General features: G+C 40.7%; 2 protein-coding genes across 3 annotated transcripts; one reads left to right on the forward strand and one right to left on the reverse strand.

The window, feature by feature from the left end:
• Nucleotides 1-90: 90 nt before the first annotated feature.
• LOC142953984 (differentially expressed in FDCP 6 homolog) lies at nt 91-9,114 on the reverse strand. 2 transcript variants are annotated; one of them, XM_076095253.1, is made up of 12 exons: nt 8,957-9,114; nt 7,351-7,491; nt 7,056-7,241; nt 5,816-6,043; nt 5,568-5,714; nt 4,212-4,271; nt 3,981-4,089; nt 3,371-3,669; nt 3,107-3,273; nt 2,426-2,624; nt 1,596-1,686; nt 91-898 (listed from the first exon to the last, which is right to left on the reverse strand). In XM_076095253.1, exons 1-12 carry the CDS (start codon nt 9,050-9,052, stop codon nt 702-704), a joined length of 1,920 nt encoding a protein of 639 aa, XP_075951368.1. In that variant the 5' UTR covers nt 9,053-9,114; the 3' UTR covers nt 91-701. The 2 variants fall into 2 exon arrangements, with proteins under 2 accessions (XP_075951368.1, XP_075951369.1); XM_076095254.1 differs by lacking the exon at nt 4,212-4,271 and having other exon boundaries at nt 8,957-9,113.
• Nucleotides 9,115-10,676: 1,562 nt separating this feature from the next.
• Nucleotides 10,677-18,747, forward strand: troap (trophinin associated protein). Its single transcript, XM_076090952.1, has 14 exons — nt 10,677-10,820; nt 11,206-11,292; nt 11,665-11,902; nt 11,993-12,527; nt 13,153-13,271; nt 13,439-13,490; nt 14,229-14,374; nt 14,467-14,521; nt 14,629-14,711; nt 14,808-14,894; nt 15,696-15,803; nt 15,912-16,203; nt 16,283-16,485; nt 17,624-18,747. The coding sequence occupies exons 2-14, from the start codon at nt 11,231-11,233 to the stop codon at nt 17,696-17,698; spliced, it is 2,055 nt and encodes a 684-aa protein (XP_075947067.1). The 5' UTR covers nt 10,677-10,820; nt 11,206-11,230; the 3' UTR covers nt 17,699-18,747.
• Nucleotides 18,748-18,762: the final 15 nt, after the last annotated feature.

Consider the following 18,762-nt stretch of genomic DNA (forward strand, 5'->3'; position numbering starts at 1 on the left):
TTCAGCTACTCATTGTGTAAAATATAGATTGAGATTTTATTGACATGCGGCACATAATTTAACACAGGAAAGATACAGGCAGAAATCAGGTTAAGGCATCAATTCACTCTTTTATTTACAATTACGTTAACTGACAATAGAAACAGGAAGTTAAATGAGAGTTTCTCTCTCTCTTTCCTGTTTATCAGGAATGATACTCTTCTAAGGAAACTGCTGTAAACTCCAATACTGAACCAACTTTTTACGTTAAAAATAATAGTCAAGCCACCCTCCGGCCAAAAAAATACATACGTAAAAATTAAACATTGTTATATGTCTATATTACAGAGCTAAACAAATGAGCTTCCTTACATTGTATGTAAGTATTAGTCTTTAACACATCTCAACTTACTTTGCACTTTGGGGATCTTGCTTACAGCTCGTTTTCTTTGCACTGAGGTATCGTTTATGTTCAGAACAGGCCTCACACAGGCTGCAGTCAAAGCATTAGTTGATTCTGTAAATGCATCTTATCATTAAAATGTTTTAAGCTGTTTCCTTTTGTGACGTGAGGTCAGTAATTCAACATTTAATAGAAATGGTAGTACTGTTGGTAGTAAATTCAGTTTTAAGTGTAGATGTTCAACTGTTGCACCATCTCTTGCCCTACCTGTCAGAAAGTGACAGACGTGACACGTATGCAGCCTCTCTGACTCATGTTTTTAGGGGATGTCCATGTCTCCGTTAGAGGCATGGGAGTGGCGCTTTTCTAAATCACATCCAGCTCGGTTGTCAACATTTTCTTTGCTCTCCTCGTCCTGATCCTCTGATCCGGATCTCCTTCTGAGACGCAGCCCCGGATCTCTCTGTGTCAGGATCTGGAAGCTTGAGAAGGAGCTTCCTAACGATGGTCTCTTCTCTAAAAACAGCACAAAGAAAAGACTTCAGAGTAAAATCAGACCGAGTGGTTTGGAGATGAGGATGCTGAAATAGAGAAGGGATTCACTGGTCAAACCCCCCCCCCCCCCCCCCCCTGAAATTTCAGTAAATATATTTACAGAACAGGCTGAAATATAACAACCATTTATTTATTCACATACAATCTCTGATCTAAGAAAACTGTGTCACACCAGTCTTTACATGAAGCAAAGTTAAATGTCAACCCAACCGCAGCGCTTTAGTAACCTACAGTACACTCTGTGGAAATAATTCAAATGCTGCTGTAACATAAGACATAAATGCTTCTTTCAATCAGTTGTTTATCTGCTACACTTCTAATGTTGTGTTGGTCGATGAAAACCAGCATTTAATAGCATTTTTATTTTGCAGATCTGTAAATTCAATTCACGTGTCCCAGTAAGTCATGAAAGTGTGACAATGAGCGAGTATGTACAATACCGTGACCCTGAAACTGAGGCAGCAAAATAGAAGTCAGCCATTATTTATTGTTTGTATCATTTATAGCTCTGCTTTTCCTACTGTGTCAAAATGTTGTCTGTGAAATATGCCTGATGTCAAAGGTTTGCCTTTCCTCTGCTGGTGTGAAAGCTGAAAAATCAAGCTGTAAATGTCATGTCACACGAAGCACCATGTCGTCGTGCAGACGGGACACATACCGCCTGGTCCGATGGGTCGCATCAGTCTGTTCATCTGGACGTTCCAGTGTTTGACGTTGGTGCTCGCCTGGCGAAGTTTTCGCTGGGCAGCCTGTCAGAGAAAAGGAGCAGCTCGTTAAAACACCTGACACCAATAAACAATTAAGAAATAAACTACTGTTAGCATTACAACCAACTGCAACTAATATAAATATCTGTAATAAGTATCTTTTCACAGCAACGTTACAAAGTTCTGTCACTAAGGGGAAAAAAATGACAATTGCAACATTGAGGAATGTACAATGCTGGTTCTCTTGAGGGAGATTAGCGAAGCAGAAAGAACACCCCACTGTGCACTAGTGATGCCATCATCAGGTATACAATTCATAAAACGAGTCTCATAAAGTCTCCAAAGGATAGAGTAAGCTGCACCTTAAAACTCTAGTTCTGGTTGGACTATGAATTCATTAATTGAAGGAAAATCCATAACAGCTGTGTATTTTGTTTCATTAATGTCTGTGTTATACTGCACACTGTAATGTGCCGCCCTGTCTGTAACTGTAGATGCCGTCGTCTTGCCTCTGTCGTCCTAAAATCTCAACAGGCTCTTACCTGGTTAAATGATGGTTAACAAATAAATACATTGAATTAATAACGGTCATATAGGCTTGAAATTCAACTTAACAGGTGTGCAAGAGGAAACTTAAGCCAAAACAGCAGCTGCTATTGGTTCAATGTTTTATTCTGGTATCACACCAGAACCCCAACAAACAACATTTCCTCAAAGAGATACAAGATCGATTTGTCTCTTCTCTTATTTACATGCGAAGCTTTTATTTTTTACTTCTTACCACTACATCCTGGTCAACCCTGTGCCTGTTGGCGCGGACCTCCTCCAGCTGCCTCTGAGCCTCATCCAGGGATCGTGACTTGACCTCCATTTCCTGTTTGAGCTCCTGCTTCTCCCTCTGTGTCTTCAGGATGTACTCCTCCTGTTCCTCCTGCAGGGACATCAGGGCCTTCATTTTCTCCTCCTCCTCGGCCAGTAATCTGGACACAACAGAGAACACAAACAATAACATTTCATAAAAGAATGTATGATTGAATCCTCACTGTTTGAGAGGATGAACTATTGACATAATGCTTCAGACATTGTAATGAGCAAAGATGTACAGAAACTAATGTGTGCTGTTAATGTGCTGCAGATTAATGTGATCAATTAATCAGAAACCTTTACTTGGAAAGGTTGAACGAGCACAGAAACAGTGACACAATAGATCTAACTGATGGCAGTGTTTAACAACTTCCTCTGTTGGCGGCTCAACTTCCTCAGGAACATAACGCAACGTGAACTCCTTTCAGCAGCTAAACTTGATATCTGCTGTCTGCAGAGAGCACCTCCCTTCTTACAGCTCACAGATTATTGTTTGGCGGCTCTCAGACAAAACAAATTACTTCTTATTGTGCTATGAGGGTGTATAAATGTCTCTAATCATGTCTTAAGAGATGGTTGGGTACATATAACACTTTACCCTGCTTGAGCATAGCGGAAGACCTCCTCATCCATTCTGGCTTTGATCTCCAACTGCAGCGCCTCTTCCAAACGCTTCTGCATCTCCTCCAGCTCCTTGATCCTCTTCCTCTGCCGCTCCGCCTCCTCCTCTTTCAGAACCATCTCTGCCTGCATACTGACCCGAGCCTTGAGAGGTACAGCAACAAGCAAAGGAATTAACACTCACATCTTTTTGCTACTGAATTCAAAACCCTTTTTCCCCCTTCTTTGCCTCCACACTCACCTCCTCAGCATCTCGCAGCTGGACCTCCAGGGCCCGCTGGAGCTGTTCGTGCTGCTGGCGCCTCCTCTGCTCGTCCTGCGCCAGGAGGACCTGAGCCTGCTTTTGCGCCTCTTTCAGGAGATCCAGCTCCGCCATCTTACGCTCCCGTTCCTCCTGCAGGGCCCGCAACCTCAGCAGCTCCTCCTCCTTGGACTGCCGTCTCTTCTCCCGCTGCTCCCGCTGTTCACGCCGCTTCAGCTTTAAATCCTTGTGGAGGGATGTTTTCCCCTCCACGTGTAGCCTGATAGCTGTTTGAATGGCTATAAAGAAGATCATATTTAATGTCTTGATATGAAAATGAAGCTTTCAAGATTGATCCATGACTTATTAGTGATCAGGACTCCTCTATAGGGCTGCCCCCTATAACTGGTCATTGGTCTTAGTTGACTAAGATTTCTATCATCGATTAGTCATTTTTAAAGCTTTTTTCGTGCTGAATGAGTTATTTCCAAGAAACGAATCATCCCTGGCACATCCCTGGTAAACTTATGCATGAGTTGTTTTGTCAACAAAACTGTATTGTTAGTCGACTAAGAATTTCTCTGATCAAGGACAGCCCTACTCCTCTGACCTGAAGTCCACTCCTGTCTCTGTTTGGTGTCTGAGGCGCTCATCTCATAAGTCTTGGAGAGGGTTTTCAGACAAAACATGCACCTTTTCCCATCCCGGTCTGGTAGCACCTGTTCAACAAGGAACACATTATTTTGAATGGATAACAATGCCTTCTTCACATATCTTTTACATTTGTTGTGACTGTCTCGGAAATAAACAGTGTTAAGGAGAAAAAAAAAGGTGAACTCACAGGGTAAAAGAGGTTTTTGATCCATTTTGAATGACCAAACAATATTTGATCGTCTACTTCCTATAATAAAGCATGGTTTTAGAATGATTGCTTTGCTTACTTTGGAGTAACATGGTGCAGTGTGTAGTGGTGTTGCTGAAAAAATAACAGAGCTTGACCATTCTTTGTCATTACTAAGTGCGGTACTGTGTGGCAGTGATCACCAGAACAGCCCAGGTAACAATCGCTCCTCTACTGCAGGCTTCGTAGTCAGAATGGGTCATTCATTCGAGTGAGAGTCGAACACTAATCTTGAGTTCAGTTCATTTGAGATCTGTCAGATTTGTGAGGAATTTGGAAACAATCAGTTTCCACCCAAAGTTATCTTATAAACTTGAAAAAGTTGTCGGGGGTAGCGAGGTTCAGAAAAGAGGGAGGGGTATGTAATTTTCTCCTTGCTGAAGGGAAGCTGCCATTTTTAGGAGGGAGGGGGAGGGCCTTAAGTGATTAGCAACTTAATGCTTCGCTCACACACTTTTGTCACAAGGTAGTAAACCACATTGCTATCGCCAGATGAGTGACAACTTTGTTCAGCAAGCTAGCTAACTAGCTAGCTGTACGCTAGTTAGCTAGCTCGCTAGCTAGCTTGCCAATTACACCATGCTTTAATGCTACACCACCACTACAACTGACAACAATCTTCACTAGTCAATTTTTACTAGTCAAAGGACCACGGATAACAGTTTGCGTCTGTTCTACTCCTATTCTGTTTCTATGGTAAGATTGTATACATTTGATACGGTTCGTTTTTGTTTCACGTTGCAATTATGCGAGCGGACTAACAAACTCTACATGACATACGTCCTGACGTCATCATCTACATGAGCAGCGTCTCACTTTACTTGACATTGATTTGTAGACGGGCTCTCCAAAGGTTCAGCGGTTTCGATGGTTCGGATCAAAGTGCGGACCAAACAAGACAGGTGCGAAAGGGCCCTTAGTCAAGGAAATGGTCCAAATTATATTAACACTGGGGAGGGCCTTGCCTTGTTTTTTTTTGTTTTTAGAAAATTGAGACATAATTTTCTTCCTTCCTCACCCCTGATAATTTTCACATAGTCCACTGCAACTCCTTGCATCTTGTTGCACATGTCTATTGGTTGAGAACAATTTAACAAGCGTTTTTTTTCTTTTTTCTTTGTCCTGAAGTGGTATCATTTTATAGTAATTCCCAAGAAAAAACAAAGATGAGGGAAGTCAAATCAAATGTACAAAATAAAGCAAAAGAGAACTATGTATTTCTTTTCTTTTAAAATCCACAGTTCTCCAGCGTTAACAGTGTTTAGCTTTGAAAGATGATCAGCTCCAGCTGCTTACCTCCACACAGCAGTTCCCATCCAGAACTATGTTGCCCTGACAGTCTTTGCGATCCTCCCCGGTGTAATAGGACAAGTTGCTCGGCCTTAAGGTGAACCAGCGTTCCTTCCAGTTTCTCCTCAGCTGGCCTTTCTTCCACAAATAACCCTGCATGCACCCGACAGACACAGACGTATATTGTCACCAAAACAATGCAGAGCATGTCGGGAACCAAAGGACGGACTTCTGCTTGCAGATGGGTCTCCTACCTCTTTGAGGACATCACCAACTATCTCCCTGTATACTTCCTCTATAGCCATGCTGATTATGCTCTGATCAATTCCTCTGGTCATCTTTCCAGAGTTCATCATCTCCAGAAAAATCCAAACAGTAATGCCGCTCTGCTGCACTGAATCTTGGGAGAAGAAGTCCTCTAATTCAACACAGTTGAACTCAATACTCATAGCCATAGATATCTTCTTGAGGAGGTATTCCACCTGAAGAGGAAAAGAAACCAAAGGTTTTGAGAGTGAAAATGATTGTGGTTCATTTGAATTATTCATCTTTGCTGCATTATACTCACTGGAGGAAGTTACTATCTTCTTCTATTATAATGAAGTACTTTTTTGGTACGTTTTTTGGAGTTGTTTGTGCTTCATTTTGGTTGCATTTTAGTGACTTCACTCTGAAGGTTGTTTTGACTTCATTACAGTTGCGAAACTATTCACAACAAATGGTTGTTATCAGAGCACCCTTTTTTTATTTGTGCACTTTATTTTGTAGTTTGCACCTTTCAACACCACGGTAAAGATCACATCCAACAATGTCCTTTCTCAAGAGTAACTTTTAGTTATGTTGATTATTAATTAAACATGCTTTAGTAATAGTATTTACTATGCTGTAGTACTCATATCACCACACATTTCTTTGCACAGCGGTTTTTGTGTGAAGCAAGTCCCAAAATAAAACTGGATAATGTTTACTTAAACTCAGCATGATAGAAACTGCTCTGCCCTTGAAATGTAGGGCTTTCTCTTGGCAGCAGCTGCGAAAAACACTTGACAGGAAACCAAAACGAGAGTCTGCAAGTGAGAACAAGCCCACACCGCTTTATGAAAAGTGCACAGCGTTCCATGATGGCAAGAAACAGAGTTTCGGGCAGGTATTTAGTGGTTTTAAAGATCCAGCACCACTTTTAGGTCACAAATTACTGACTACAGTCTCTGAATTGTACTCACCAACAGAGCACAACAACTTGAATTATCCATGTGGCTAAATTTAGAAATAATGGTCACTATCATTCTTCGCTGCTACAACCAACTATGACTTCAAGTTGTGCATATTTGTTTGCTTAAATAATCAAACAACACAACATGCTCTTTGCAGTCAAATCATGTTTTGAATATCAAGAAAATAGCACATTTTTAAAGTGATGTTTTGTGATAGAAATTGTAATGAGTGAGTGTGAAGAAATTCACTTAAATCTAAATATACTCTAAGTGAACCTACCTCGTCAGGGACCATAACCAATGGGTACTTGTCTTCAGAGAGAAAATTAAAAAGGCACCAAAGCCGAAAAGCATCCTTCTCTGGCAGGACAGTGCTGCTGGTTTTGTCCGTCTGATAGTTTTTCTTTGCCGTAAGTGTCCAACAAAGCTCATCTACGTTTTCCTTAATAAAAGAGCCCTCAATAACCTAAAATGACAAAATGCAGAGATTGATTAAAAAAACTGAAACAGCATCCTTGACTACACAGCATTACAATTTACAAAACAAAAAGAGCATATAATTGTGGTGTTATCACCTTGTCCAGGATGTATTTGTTGAGGTAAGGCATATAACCCTGACTGGAAACTGGACCATCATCGTCATCCCTGAAGTGCTCCTCCAAAGCAACTGGATCATGTGGGATAGACAAGACTGTGCACAGGTTGTGGGACAGCACCTGAAAAATCAATATACTGTATATCTAGTAGACACCCGCAGAAAATATAGGGCAACAAATTCAGAGACAATGGTCATTTTGATCTTTAGGGAAATGAAATTTAGAATTTCCGCTGCATCGCATGTCTAAAATGAATCTGGTTTACATACATCACTGTGAAAACTATAGAAATAAAAGTGTGCCTGGAGTGATTTTCAAGGACATACTTCATGCTAAACATTTTAAGACACTGTTTGAATTGCAAAAAATAAACTCTTTATCTGGTTTAAAATAAATCAAATCAAATTCTATTAATGCAGCAGTTTTCATACATTTAGTGCAGCTCAAAGTGCTTTGCAGCTGACTGACAAAATAAAAAGACTAAAAGTAAAACAATGGGAAACTATTGGAAAAAAATTAAGAGTCATAAGATTGACTACTAAAACAAATTACCATATGCAATCAGTGTACTACTACTCGTATTACTTTTGCTTTTACTGCAATACATTCCTCCAAATGAGAGCATGCAACTTCTTGAGATATCTTTTGCATGTTATCAGACAACCGTGTTGAGCCATAACCACATCCTGTCTCTAGACTGCAGCGCACTACAACATCTGTCGGTTTTGAGGCCGTGGCATGCAAACTGCTTGCCTCTGAGTGCGTCTAAAGAGCGTGGTGCCTGTACACAGGCTGCATGCACGACAAAAGGATAAGCCTAGTCATGAGGCTGACTCGCTGTGAGCCAGCAGCGGCAGGCAGCACATCGCAGGAACGTGGAGGTGGCAGTGAATGGAGTCTGATCCAAAAGCGAGACCAAGAAGTGACATAACAATGCGATCAACAAAAATACAGTGGCTTCATTGATGCCCTGTGGCGAGAGACAACAATCACCAACATGTTTCCACTTTCTCCTCGCTCTCACTCTAACAATGTTCTTTTGACGTACACGGGCTCATGTCTATTCAACTTGCTGTTCTCTGGTCAGGTCCAGTGCCAGAGGACCCTTTGCACTATAAGCTGGTACATGGAGGCCCAGTGTGTAAGCACAGCTTGGAGATGAGGGCGCCCATTCATATACAGACTGAGAGCAAATTGTTACTCTCGTGCTGTTGCCAGACAGAGGTGCATATTGTGCCCTCTTTCAGGGGTGAAAAGCATTTTATGCGAAACGTAGAGAACTAATTTGTTCCTTGTTGGACAGCATGTGGTTTAAAAGCACAGGGAATATTCAAGATGATCAGATTGCATACACACTTAGTTCCTGAAGCACAATATAAAATGTAACAAAGACCGAATAACAAATGCATTTGTGACATTTAGTTTGCTGAGCACTTCAAATTGTTTTCACCTCATCCTTCTCAGAGCGAGCCCACGTGATGGAATATGAATTGTGGTCGGAAATGAGGCAGCAGAATCAAAAAGTAAGTGAATTGTCAGACAAAAAAAAGTCTTATTTTCTTGGTAGAAGACCCCCCCAACTCACCTTTAGCTGAGACTTGGACACCTTACCGCTCTTCTCCAGATCCAGGGCTGTGAAACCGTACCAGATGGACTTGAGCAGCTCAGACCGCAGGTCCATGTCTGCAGCACAGTTACTTTCTGGTTTCCTCCTCTACGTCTCTTCTTCTTCCCTCTGCTGTTGACACAGGGCCCCTGGGTGACAGGCAAACACCCACACTGTGTCACTCCTGTCAGGGCAGGCATGGGGCTTTACCGGGGTGCTGGTAGCGACACCTGCAGGCCGTCCACAGCCACTGACGGAGAGGGAGGGTCTTTATTGTTTGCAACATGATCTAATCCTGCAGTGGTGAAAGAAGTATTCAGATCCTTTAGTAGAAGAAGAAATACTGCAATATGAAAATATTTAATTACAAGTAAAAGTCCTTGGTGAATCGTATGCTTTAGAAGGCTCCCTTTAAATGGTTGTGTTATATCTTAGCTTTATGTTATTTTGTATGACACAAATGTATTAATTAATTTTATTGATATGGTATTATTTGCGAACAAGCTATAGTTTCTCTTATACTTGTATTTGTACTTAGTTATCTAGCTATTTAACTATCTTGTTTATTTGACTCTACATTGTTTTAACAACAAACAAACTGCAAGTTCGTAATGTTTACCTGCTAGCCGACGTTGGCCTGATCCCAGACGCCTGAATCCACAGCCACATCGCATTTTATTCAAATACACTTGAGGTTAATTAAAATAAGTGGTAACGTTAACTTGGACTAAAAGTCTATTGATATCAGGACGCTACTGCTTACTCCAAAGCTGGGACGACAAACACTGCCCTCTAGAGGCTCTTTGGGGGTAACGCTAAAAATTAACTTAAATTAATTAGTAACGTAATTTAGAGGGCGATATGCAGCATTATTATCCACTAGTGTCTCACTATTTATCTATTTAGTGATAAAGTAGCTATGATCGTGATACAAAATAACGGAATCAATCAGTATTTAAACATTTTAGAATATGAGCCACAAACCTTCATAGTGTAAGCTATTATGTTGAGTTACGTTAACAGCCCTCTAGAAAGCAGTGTTCCAGTGTATGTGTCTGGAGGTTTTATTGTGAAGGATGAAACGGAAAGAGGAAAATAAGAAAAATGTTCTTGTGAAGTGTGTGAAGAGAGAATAAAGTGGCTGCCATCTTGGTGCAGACTACATAGCCCCGTGTTTATTATTTTATTACTATTATAAAGTCTAGGCACAACATAACCCTCAGCTACATTACCTTAATTCTCTCTTCACACACTTCAAACGAACCTTTTTCCTCTTTCCGTTTTACCCTTCACAATAAAAGCCCTAGACAAATACACTGGAACACTGCTTCCTAGAGAGCTCTTAACGTATATATTTGTTTTTTCCCCCTAATGTATTGAAATGTACTTGTTACCACATTTCTTCTGTTACTTGTTTTATATGTTATATGTTCTTGTGCTGCTTTTATGTTTTGGTTTCCGCTCTCGTGGACAATAAACTTATATTCTACTCGCAGCCCGCGGCAAAAAGCAATCACGTGGTAAAACAACTTTGGCGTCGTTACCATGGAGCTGTTTTTGAGAACACGCTGCTCATTGGTCGAGGTTATTTGTCATAACCAAAGCACGTGCAGTCATTGGCTGGCACGGCTTCCTATTGCGACCAATGGTGACGCGCGCTTTTTACAAACGGCTGCGAGTCCAGGAAGTTGACAGCCCAACTGCGGTGTGAAAGGACGCAACAAGGGATCTTTAAACCCGCACAAAACGGCTGCAAAACCAAAACATTTGGATCTAATTGTACCAGAAATACTTTATTGGAAGCACAGAAGGAAGTAACAGAGGCCCCTTTTCTATTTTTCAAGTATGTAACGTATGTAATACACGGCTCTACGTGCGTATGTAGAATGTGTAACGATAAAAGAATATAACGTTTTATCAGCTAAATTAGTCTTATGCTCGCGTTAAAACTCATCTAACCTAACGTTACTCCTCTTTTGCACCGAGCGCAGTATGTGATCTACTGGTCAGGCTAATAAATGCGATTATTAAATACCTGGTTTAATACCGAGTTTTGTTTATTTACTGTGCCACTGATGGTGAGGCATGTGGCTGCATGGAGCTCTAGCTTGCTCTAGCTTGCTTGTTTTCTTGCCTCCCATCTTTGGTAACTTTAGTTAAGTTTGGCAAATAATTGTCGTCTATTGTTTATGTTTTTGCACGATTTATGTATTTTGTTGCTCCTCTAGTTGCTCTTCACACCTTGCTCTCATTATGGACTCCTCTCCAGTCCTTCGTCAGCAAAGTCAGAACAAAATCCGCCATGACATCATGAGGTAAACCAGTTTATAAAGTACTAGAGACTGTTTCACTGTATGTGCTCCTGCCTTTAGGGCAGGGTACAAAAACCTCTGGCATCATACGTGTAATCCTGTTCTCTTATTGTTTGGTCAATACGTTCCTATTTAAATCTAAATTGTGGATGCTTTAGAAAGTTCTTGTTCTTGTCTTGTGTTTAGACATTTAACATTTGCAAGCTTTGGCTTCTTTTGTTTAATAAAAAACAAGAGAAATACGTTTTATATTTCTCAAAGTAAGGCAGCAAAAATGTGTGTTTGTGTTGGTAGCACTGTAGTGATCAAAAATAAATTCAAACAACGTTTTACTCTAATTGCATTTATTCCTTTTGACTGGTTTTCTCCGCACAGAACGAAGAATGGACATAACAAAGTGCCGGCACAACCAAAGCCTTCCAAACCACTCTCCGCACCTCACCTTTCCAACAAGAATATTGAGAACCAGGATCCAGGAATCTCAGAAATAGGTAGGAAGGCACCCGTGCGACCGGGTGTTAGTCGGCTTCCAGTGCTTGCGAAGTCCCTTCGTCTCCAGACTCCGTCCGACTTCAGTCAAACTCACTGTAGGTGGGAGGAGAAACCTCTGGCTGTAAGTGCCTCTTTCTTGTCCTGCAGATTTAAATGTATCCTATTTAATCAGATTAATCGTATGTTCTTGATACTTTAAATGTTTCTACAGGGGAAAACTAGGAAGAAAAAGCCATGCACCAGGCCTGTACCTTTCAACCTGTCTCAGCCCAAGGTATCAAGAGGGGCCACTGAAAACCATCAACCCCTCACTGTTTCTCAATCAAGGACCGGCACTCATGCTGTCCAACCTGATAACAATGTATGCAATGCTCGTCTGAAAACCCAAAACATTCATGCAAAACCTACGAAACAGCCAGCTACGTTAAACCGCAATGTGGACTCGACTAAAGGTGCAGGGACATCTACCGGAGAGGCTGAAGACGATACATACAGACAGATTTCAGGACAATCTGGGCCTTCCAACACGTTTAAGACTTCAGCCGTTTCAGCCAATCCTGTATCATCCGTTCCCAATAATGCTATGCATCAGACCAGCGCTGCTTCTTCTGCACAGCCTGCTTTTAGTGCAGAGGCCGGTTTGGATAACATGAGCCTGCTTAGTCTCAAAGATCCAGCCAAGACATCCCATGCTAGCCAGAACACGCAGCTGACCACAGAGGGCAGTTCTTCCAAAAGTTCCTCCGGTGAGTTAAATGTGTCGTTGCCTTGTTATTGCTTTTTGCCCAGTACGCTTCCATTTGTATTTTGCCCAATATTCCAGAATATATTTGCGTTTTATGTTTGCATCTATGTAGATTCATTTGTTTATGTATCTGGCTGCCAGTGTACATTTAGATCAAACTGCAGTCCAATAGATCAGCCCTTTAATAAATCCTACCTTTATGAAGGTTGTAATGTTCATCTTTTGAATCAGGTTTTTGGTAATATTGAAGGATGAAGTTTGTGGTGCTGTTTTATATTGTGTTATACTGACAGGTGTTTCTATTATATTGTCCCACCTCATGTAATATCAGTCAGGGTAGGCTAATAAATGGAGCAACATAATACTTTTGCTTATATTCTTTAGTTTTATTCTCCTACACTAATTCAACATTTTTAATACTGCTACAACAACTGCATTCCTCCATGGAGATGAATGTATCTCACCTGCACAACAATACAATTGTAGCTTATAATTAATTAGATAGCTAGAATCATGAGGATTTCATGATTACATCTTCTCTTTTTTTTGTTGTGCTTTTAATAACTACATTGCTCATTTATTTTGCCATCTGAATTGCAGTAAACGGTGTTTCTAATGTATTTCAGATAAAGGGGTGAACTTCCAGTCTGATCATGCAGCTTTGCTCAGTATCCTCCGTAACGAAGGAGTAAGAGCCACAGATGTGGGATCTGCAACTCCACAGTCCAACCACTACAACTACCTGGTGAGTTTTCAAATTTCATTTACTTCGTCTTTTGTTCCCTACTCTTTTACTTACTGGTCATTATTGAGGTTTTGAATGTTTATTTTTCGTCTGAATAGTGAGTTCAGCTATTATAAATCTTTTAAATGCGTTCTAATGGTCTCATTTGGTGATTCTCTTGTTTGCAGCCCCAGCGAGTGTCTGTCATGAAGAGTCGACAGAAAGCTGGACCCACTGCTGGTGAGCACAAGCGTTACACGTACTGTGTGTACCTGAATATACAGCATCACAGTAGACATAAACCTTGTTGTTAACCCCATTGACAATGACAGATATGACTCAAACATTAGAAATGTCATGTCAAATTGTGTCTTTATATATGTGTTTGTATTACTTTGTAATATTAATAAATCATTTATTTGATGAAAGAAATAGTTTGACATTTTGGATAAAACTCTTATTCACTTTCTCGCACATGTTCCTGCTCGGCCCGAAGACTTCACATCGGGATGAACACACAAATCTTTTCTTTATTGACTTGGAAAGTTTTGCAAATATATAACCTCCATGTTTAAACATTCTTTGGGCGCCAAATCCGCCTCTCTTTATTCATCAGTGGCCCACCCATGAAACACAAAACATGTACGAATGAACCAAACTAAATAGAAGTGAGCTTTAGAGGTGCTAGTAGGCAGGTTTTGTTACCTTTGCACAGAGCCAGGCTAGCTATTTCTGTCCGTTTCCAGTCTTTGTGCTAAGCTAAGCTACCTGGCAGCTGGCTCCCACTTCATATTGACGATGGCTGAGCTGGCGGCTCGCAGTTAACGTCAAAGTGATGTCTTGTGTCGACGGGAAACGGACAGAAGCGAGCCAATTTGAGTTCTTGTAAAACAGAACGGTACATAACAAACAATGCAATGTAAATAAAACAGCCTATGCATGTCAATCATATCTGTGCCCTTTGTGCTCTTCTTACAGGATTAATAAAGCCGCTGCAGTTCTCCCCGGACCGTGCTGCACTGCAAAGTATCCTGCAGAACGAGGGCGTGAAGGCTGGAGGGCCTGTTGGTGCCACACCCCGAAACTCCACCTGTCCTTCAGGCAGAGGCACTTCAATCTACACAGTATGGATACATACAATTAGTTTTTTTTAACCTATTACATTGCTTTTGAAACACAAACACCGTTACATTTAGTGCGCTGCATCCTTTCTCAGGCTCAGAGAGTGCCGCTCAGAAAGAATCGTGCAGAGGCGACCGGAGGAGCAGTAGGTAAGATGCAGAACCGTTGTTTTATCAGAACCATGTAGTATCTCATGAAACCTAATGCATCCTTATCCTCTCTGTCGGTTTATCCTGCTTTTTTTAAAAATCCTCAGCAATAGCACTCAAAGAGACTCCACTGAATAAATGGACTCCACAGAGGGTCCGCAACACCAGGCATCAGCCCATGTCTGCTATGGTCAGTATACATGTTTAGTATGTTCATGCTCTGTCTGTTTAGGTACGTAGTGTTTCTCACAGATGCTCCTTTCTCTCACCATGCTGCTGTTTGCAGAAATGGCATCTGTCAACACAACAGTCACCGTACGCCGGCACTCCTGAGCTGCGGAGCAATAAAGCCAACCTTCAGCCGCACCAGGAGGTGAGAGCAGGAAGTCATGTCAATGTTGTAATGTGTCTCCAGAGCTTTTATACAAATCTGTTCGAAAGTCCAACACAAAACAAAAAGAGAACCTAATCTGTTTGTGCAGATACGATTTCAGGCACAGTCAAAGACTGTTACAAGGCTGCTACAACAAAAACTTTCAGATTTTCATTTTAGATGCACTTAATGGATGCAACATTTCAGAAATGTAAAGATGTTTTAAAAGCAGCATATATTTTTGCGATTAAGAAATACCAGCTGTTGTTGTACATTTATGTAATGGCAGGAAAGGATATATATCTTTGTAGGTCTGACAATATTTAAAGAAGGGTTTCTGTACATTTTGTCTCAGATGATCAAATTTGGGTTTCACTATTGAGATAATCTGCCGGTCAAAACTTAATGCCTTCATAGAAAATTAAAAATATGTTTGGTGTTGAGGTTGAATGACTAAGATATTGAATAGCTTTGGTGCAAATAGCCTTTTGTCACAAAAACATCCTCATGTAATCAGCGATCTCAAGATTTTAGATGCTGAAGATGTTGACAAATTATTTCATTATCAAGGTCAGGATTTGAAGAACGGAGTGCAGATTTGAAAAGCTGATGGCGATAATGCTACACCACTGTTGCATTAAAAGAGACCTCTTAATATGGAATAACTGGAACAAGAGCATGAATAACATTATGTAGTAGCTTTGATCCAGAGCCTGTTACTACTACTACCATCACAGCATATATCTTTAACCAGAAATAAACATGCGTGTCACAATTCATGACTTTCTTGTTTGTTGGCAGGAGATCGTCCAGAGATTATTTGATGATCAAGAGGACGAGTCGAGCCCAAATGTGACAGACAAAGATCCTGAGACACGAGCAGAGCAACTCCCAGTTCAAGTCACAACTGTAAGAAGTGAACTTAAGTTCTTAAGAATTAAGTGCTTGTCAGGTTCTTATTTGAAATGTATTGTAAAATCCCTGTATGCCGTTTGGTGTCGTCCCTCACGCCTCCAGACTGCATCCCACTGTGGAGAACAGGTAGAGGTGAGCAGGGTCGGCAGCAACGAGGTCGAGGAGGATCGGCAGGAGATTGTGGGAGGACAGCCATTCTTCCAGGCACCGCAAAGAGAGTCCGTCATTTTTTTCTCAACGGGCAAAACGCTGCTAAGAGCTCGGCGCTTTGAGAAGCAGGAAGGCTCCGCCCGTCACCAGCAGCATGGCCCGGTGCTGCCGGTACACGAAGAGCTGTCGTCTGTGTCAGTGCCAACCTGTGAGATCAACCCTCCTGTTAAAAGTCTGCACAGAGGTAATGAGGTTAACATACAATGAGCGTTTTCCATGTGACTAGATATCTTCTTGAAGTGTGACTTTTTTTACGATTACAGGCCTCATTGTTCAGAAGACGTGTGCTCCGAGTCCTGTCGTGGCGATGCTGCGTAAACGTTTCCCTCCTCTGGAGGAGCTTCGCTTGGACGAGGAGGTGGCCTCCTACACCTCAGGGTCCGTCCCGGCTGATCCCGGTTTTCTCCCCCCTCGGCCCCGCTGTGGAAACCCGCTGGCCTCCATCTTGCGCTCCGAAGAGGCCTTTGTGAGTAGACTGCTGACAGTGTGCATATTTATTCATTTATTTGTTTATTTGAGAGGGACGTCAGTGTAAAATACCAGATGTAAACATGCCAGAGTTATCAAGAATGATAATCTACCTCTGTAGTCCCTAAGCAGGTAACAAAAACAGGAACATCACAAGTGACAATAATATACATGCTCAGAGAAGAAGTATTAACGGTGCTTTGGGAAGCATTTTTTACATTAAATCATTCGTTTTTTAAATGATTACATGATCATATTTTGATCAAGCGTTGAGTTAATTAAGTGTATGAAAGAACAAATAACCAGCATAAGTCACCAGAAGCCCATGAAGTGTTCCAATGGCTAATTTAACTGACTAAATAATCTATATCTATGCAATATGGAAAGTGTTATAAAACAGTATTATATTACAAAAAGCAAAAAGACTCAACAAAGCGAGTCTACTGCCATGTTTACAGCGGAGGCTGTACTAAGGCACAGCAGAGCTTTGAGCTGAATGCTGACATGCTGATGTTTACAAGATATAAATGTTTACCATTTTCACCATCTTAGTTTAGCGTGTTGGCACGCTAACGTTTGCTCATTAGCACGAAACACAAAGCAACGCCGAGGCTGATGGGAAGTAGTGACCTGATTGTGTGACTCGATGAAACGTTGAGGGAACATCAAAGTTATAACAATTCGTTCTGAGGGAAAGTTGAATGTCTGCACCAAATTTCATGACCATCCAATAGTTCTTGAGACGTTAAACTGAAAACCGCAAATGTGAACCTCATGGTGGCGCCAGAGGAAATGTCATGTGATCTTTAAAGGAACGACATTTTGATGTTTGTTGTCTTTAACCTGATCAGAGAAGATCTATCAGTTTCATCAGTTAGTTCAGAACCGAGATGCTGTCAGTCCAGATTGATGTTGTGCCCCTAATCCACGCTACATACTAAATCTAAACCGGTTGTGAGTGTTTTGAGTATTCACACATACACCTCCTATAAAACGTATATTCACCCTCTTGGAAAGCAAATTAGATTTGTTCTCAAAATATTAAACTATTCCTGTTATATGTATGTTTGTATGATACAACACAGTGCATCGCACACAAGTTAATATGAATATTTATTTATTGTTTTGTTTTCCAGACATTTGTTCCGATTGGTTTCGATCCCTCGTCCGGCTGTTTTTCTCCACCAAGCTCTCTGCTGCAGGGGAGATGACTTTGCACTAATAAGTACAGTATTTGTGTTACTGTTAATATCTGGAGTGGATACGTTCACTCTGATACACTAATGAGACTCTTTTAATGGAACTTAATTAGTTTGTCCAACACTGTTGATGCCAACGAACGCTGCTCGTATAGTTTCATTTAGAAACCTTGTTGTCTCTCATCGATGCTTTTTAAAACAATTTAGAAATATGTATTTCTGTTGAATAATGCATCTTTTACACCCATGTTAACAAAGTCGATGCACACTTATTAGAAACAATGTTTATTAAATGAAATAAAAATGAAATAAAAAAACAAATGTTGGAAAAACAAACGTCTTAAAAGGTCGATAAAGACTTTGGACTTAAACAGTGTTATAGCTTTAGTATACATCTAGATTAGGATCGTGTGGAGTGAAAATTATTCATGTGCTCAATGTACAATGTTTATAATAAATATATATATGACACTGTCTGTTTCTTATTAATTGTCAACCATTTTGATAATCAAATAATAATCAAATATTTGTTGGTTCAAGGAGCTCAAGTATCAGGATTTACTGATCTTCTCGCTTTTAAATCATAATACATTTTGGACTGTTGAAACATGTAACTTGATGATGTTACCTTGAGCTCTTGCAACATGTAATTGGCATTGATTACGATAATGAAATCGTTAGTTGCATTCCTACTCAGGATATATCTGCTTCTGCTACTTTGATTTCAATCATTCTGTTTTTTATTCTGTCTCTTGTAAATCCCCACGTTCTTTGCCTGATGTTATTTTCCCTGAAGTCTTATGTAATGCTCAGCATTAAAGATGTGGAAAAAAAATAATCTTTATTGCATGAAACAAGATCTGAAAGGTTGCCTTGCATTCCCCAGAGTGCCCAGGTGCCAGATGTAGAGTTCAAGCCTTTTACTGGAAATGTTACACGGTGCACATATCAGCGTCATGTGACACGGTATCCTATTTTAGAGAGAAGGCAGTATTGATACTACATTCAGTACAGTACATGTGCCGCTTACGGCTAACTTCATGTGTTGAAGTGACAAAATAAACCAAAATGTTTCA

This window comes from Anarhichas minor, unplaced genomic scaffold (assembly GCF_050575085.1).
Source record: "Anarhichas minor isolate MPS153535 unplaced genomic scaffold, ASM5057508v1 ptg000003l, whole genome shotgun sequence".
Taxonomy (NCBI): domain Eukaryota; kingdom Metazoa; phylum Chordata; class Actinopteri; order Perciformes; family Anarhichadidae; genus Anarhichas; species Anarhichas minor.

Coding starts and splice junctions, on each gene's coding strand:
- LOC142953984 (XM_076095253.1), bottom strand. CDS start 9,052: ATGGACCTGCGGTCTGAGCTGCTCAAGTCCATCTGGTACGGTTTCACA. Junction 6,044..7,055: donor TGGTTATGGTCCCTGACGAG/GTAGGTTCACTT, acceptor TTTCCTCTTCAG/GTGGAATACCTCCTCAAGAA. Junction 2,625..3,106: donor TTCCGCTATGCTCAAGCAGG/GTAAAGTGTTAT, acceptor TGTTGTGTCCAG/ATTACTGGCCGAGGAGGAGG.
- troap (XM_076090952.1), top strand. CDS start 11,231: ATGGACTCCTCTCCAGTCCTTCGTCAGCAAAGTCAGAACAAAATCCGC. Junction 14,895..15,695: donor ACCTTCAGCCGCACCAGGAG/GTGAGAGCAGGA, acceptor GTTTGTTGGCAG/GAGATCGTCCAGAGATTATT. Junction 15,804..15,911: donor TCCCAGTTCAAGTCACAACT/GTAAGAAGTGAA, acceptor TCACGCCTCCAG/ACTGCATCCCACTGTGGAGA.